This window comes from Oryzias melastigma, unplaced genomic scaffold (assembly GCF_002922805.2).
Source record: "Oryzias melastigma strain HK-1 unplaced genomic scaffold, ASM292280v2 sc00645, whole genome shotgun sequence".
Taxonomy (NCBI): Eukaryota; Metazoa; Chordata; class Actinopteri; order Beloniformes; family Adrianichthyidae; genus Oryzias; species Oryzias melastigma.
Window position 1 is genome coordinate 18,485 of NW_023417234.1, and position 1,781 is coordinate 20,265.

Here is a 1,781-nt window from a genome sequence, read left to right on the forward strand (position 1 = left end):
CTGGGTCTCTGGGGCGCTGAAGCTGTTTGGGTAGTAGTTTGGAGCGCCGCCTAGTGGTCAGACAAAAGCTAAGCAATTATATTGAGGCGATAAAGCAGAAAAATAGAAAGCTATTTTTTATTCCACATTTATTGTCTGCAGTTTAAAGAGAAATATGTCTCCTGCTTGCAAAACTGACAACCAATTATTAAAAATAAATGGAAAACTTCCATTTACATATACTAAAAAATGATAAATCATGTTTTGACACTTTAGATAGTTATTAAAAGACAGGGATTGAGCAGTGAGGGGTATGTTTGTTTTTAGATTGTAAGTGAGATTTCAATGTCATGCTTTTACCTTTAAAGATGAACCTAGTGGGATGGATAAATCCTGCTTCACTGGAATGCAGTTTGTGTTCTCTGAGAACTTGCTGCTTGTTTTTACAAATGTTTCAAACACTCAGATGTCCAAACTAGATATGGATGCTTAATTTTCGTAGATTCATTTAGTAAAGATATTTATTTCAGTCATAAAATAAAATAAATCTTAAAAACCCTGGACAAATTTGACCCTAGGGGTTCCTCTGGAGTTAAGGGTAAGGTGATTCATTTTAAATCAGAGCTCACTGCCTCCACCTGCTGGAGGGTGAAGGTATTTAAAAGAATGACACTGTTTCTGTTACCAGTAACACATTTCATTGGTTTACTTCAAGATAAAGGCAAACAATTATGAGAAAAAAAGTCAACATTGTACAAGAATAAAATAGAAAAAGTTGTGATTTTACAAGAAAAAAACTTTTTTTAATAATGCTGTAACTGAGCACTGTGATATTTGAATTATCTGCAACATAAATCAATTAGATAATGTTTGATGGTCTTTGATGAAACATTCTTAAAGATAAATGTAATATTTTTGAAAAAGCATGAATGACTTTTTCCTTTTAGATTATGATTTTTTTAAGGAAAAATTTACTTTATTCTCACAAATGTGAAACTTTTTTCTTAATTTGCTGTTTTCTTTCAATTGTAAATGTCTACCTTATTCGCATAACTGTACAAATTTATTCTCATGCTTGTTTATCTCTCATTCTTTTATGGTGGCCCCCACACTCAAAAACGCCTCTCCTTAAACCACTTCTGAATTAATTAGAATGCGTCATGTCAGCATGCATTTGTGTGTAAGTGGGTAACAGTTACCTTGGTTGTCAAACATGCACATGGGGCCGTCCCGCTGATAATTGGCAACCCGGGTCCTGAAAGGACAGTTGACGGGGATCTGCAGGTAGTTGGCCCCCAGCCGGTGTCGGTGGGTGTCGGGGTAGGAAAAGAGCCGGCCCTAACAGAGACACGGAGAAAGAGCTTCAGCTAAATCCAACGAGATGGAGCTCTTCAACGACCCGTGAAATTGAGCGTTTGACTGATCAGATGAGAAAAAACCTCCAAACACCTGCAGCATCTTGTCAGGACTGGGCTCAATGCCGGGGGGCATGTTGCTGGGGTCAAAGGCCAGCTGCTCCACCTCTGCAAAGTAGTTGACGGGATTCCTGTTGAGGACCATTCTTCCCACTGGGATCAATGGGAATTCTTTGTGGGACCACACCTATGACCACCAGAAAACACAGTTTACATTTAGAAATAGTCAGTTATGAGCCTTTGTTGGGAAAAGTTGGAAGAATTAATTCAAAGAAAAGGAAAGAAAAGTCAGATTTGAAGACAGTTTCTGAGTTGTGCGTTACCTTTGTCAGATCGAAGGGGTTGAACTGGAATTTCTCTGCCTGCTCAAAAGTCATGACTTGAATG

At 38.1% G+C, this 1,781-nt stretch overlaps 1 protein-coding gene across 1 annotated transcript; it reads right to left on the reverse strand.

Annotated features, from left to right (window-relative positions):
* On the reverse strand, positions 1-1,775 carry LOC112142321 (catalase-like; the record flags this gene model as incomplete). Its single annotated transcript, XM_024265602.1, has 4 exons — positions 1,718-1,775; positions 1,429-1,581; positions 1,179-1,317; positions 1-50 (listed from the first exon to the last, which is right to left on the reverse strand). Coding segments are annotated over exons 1-4 (396 nt in total), but the record flags the coding sequence as incomplete, so codon positions are not given.
* Positions 1,776-1,781: the final 6 nt, after the last annotated feature.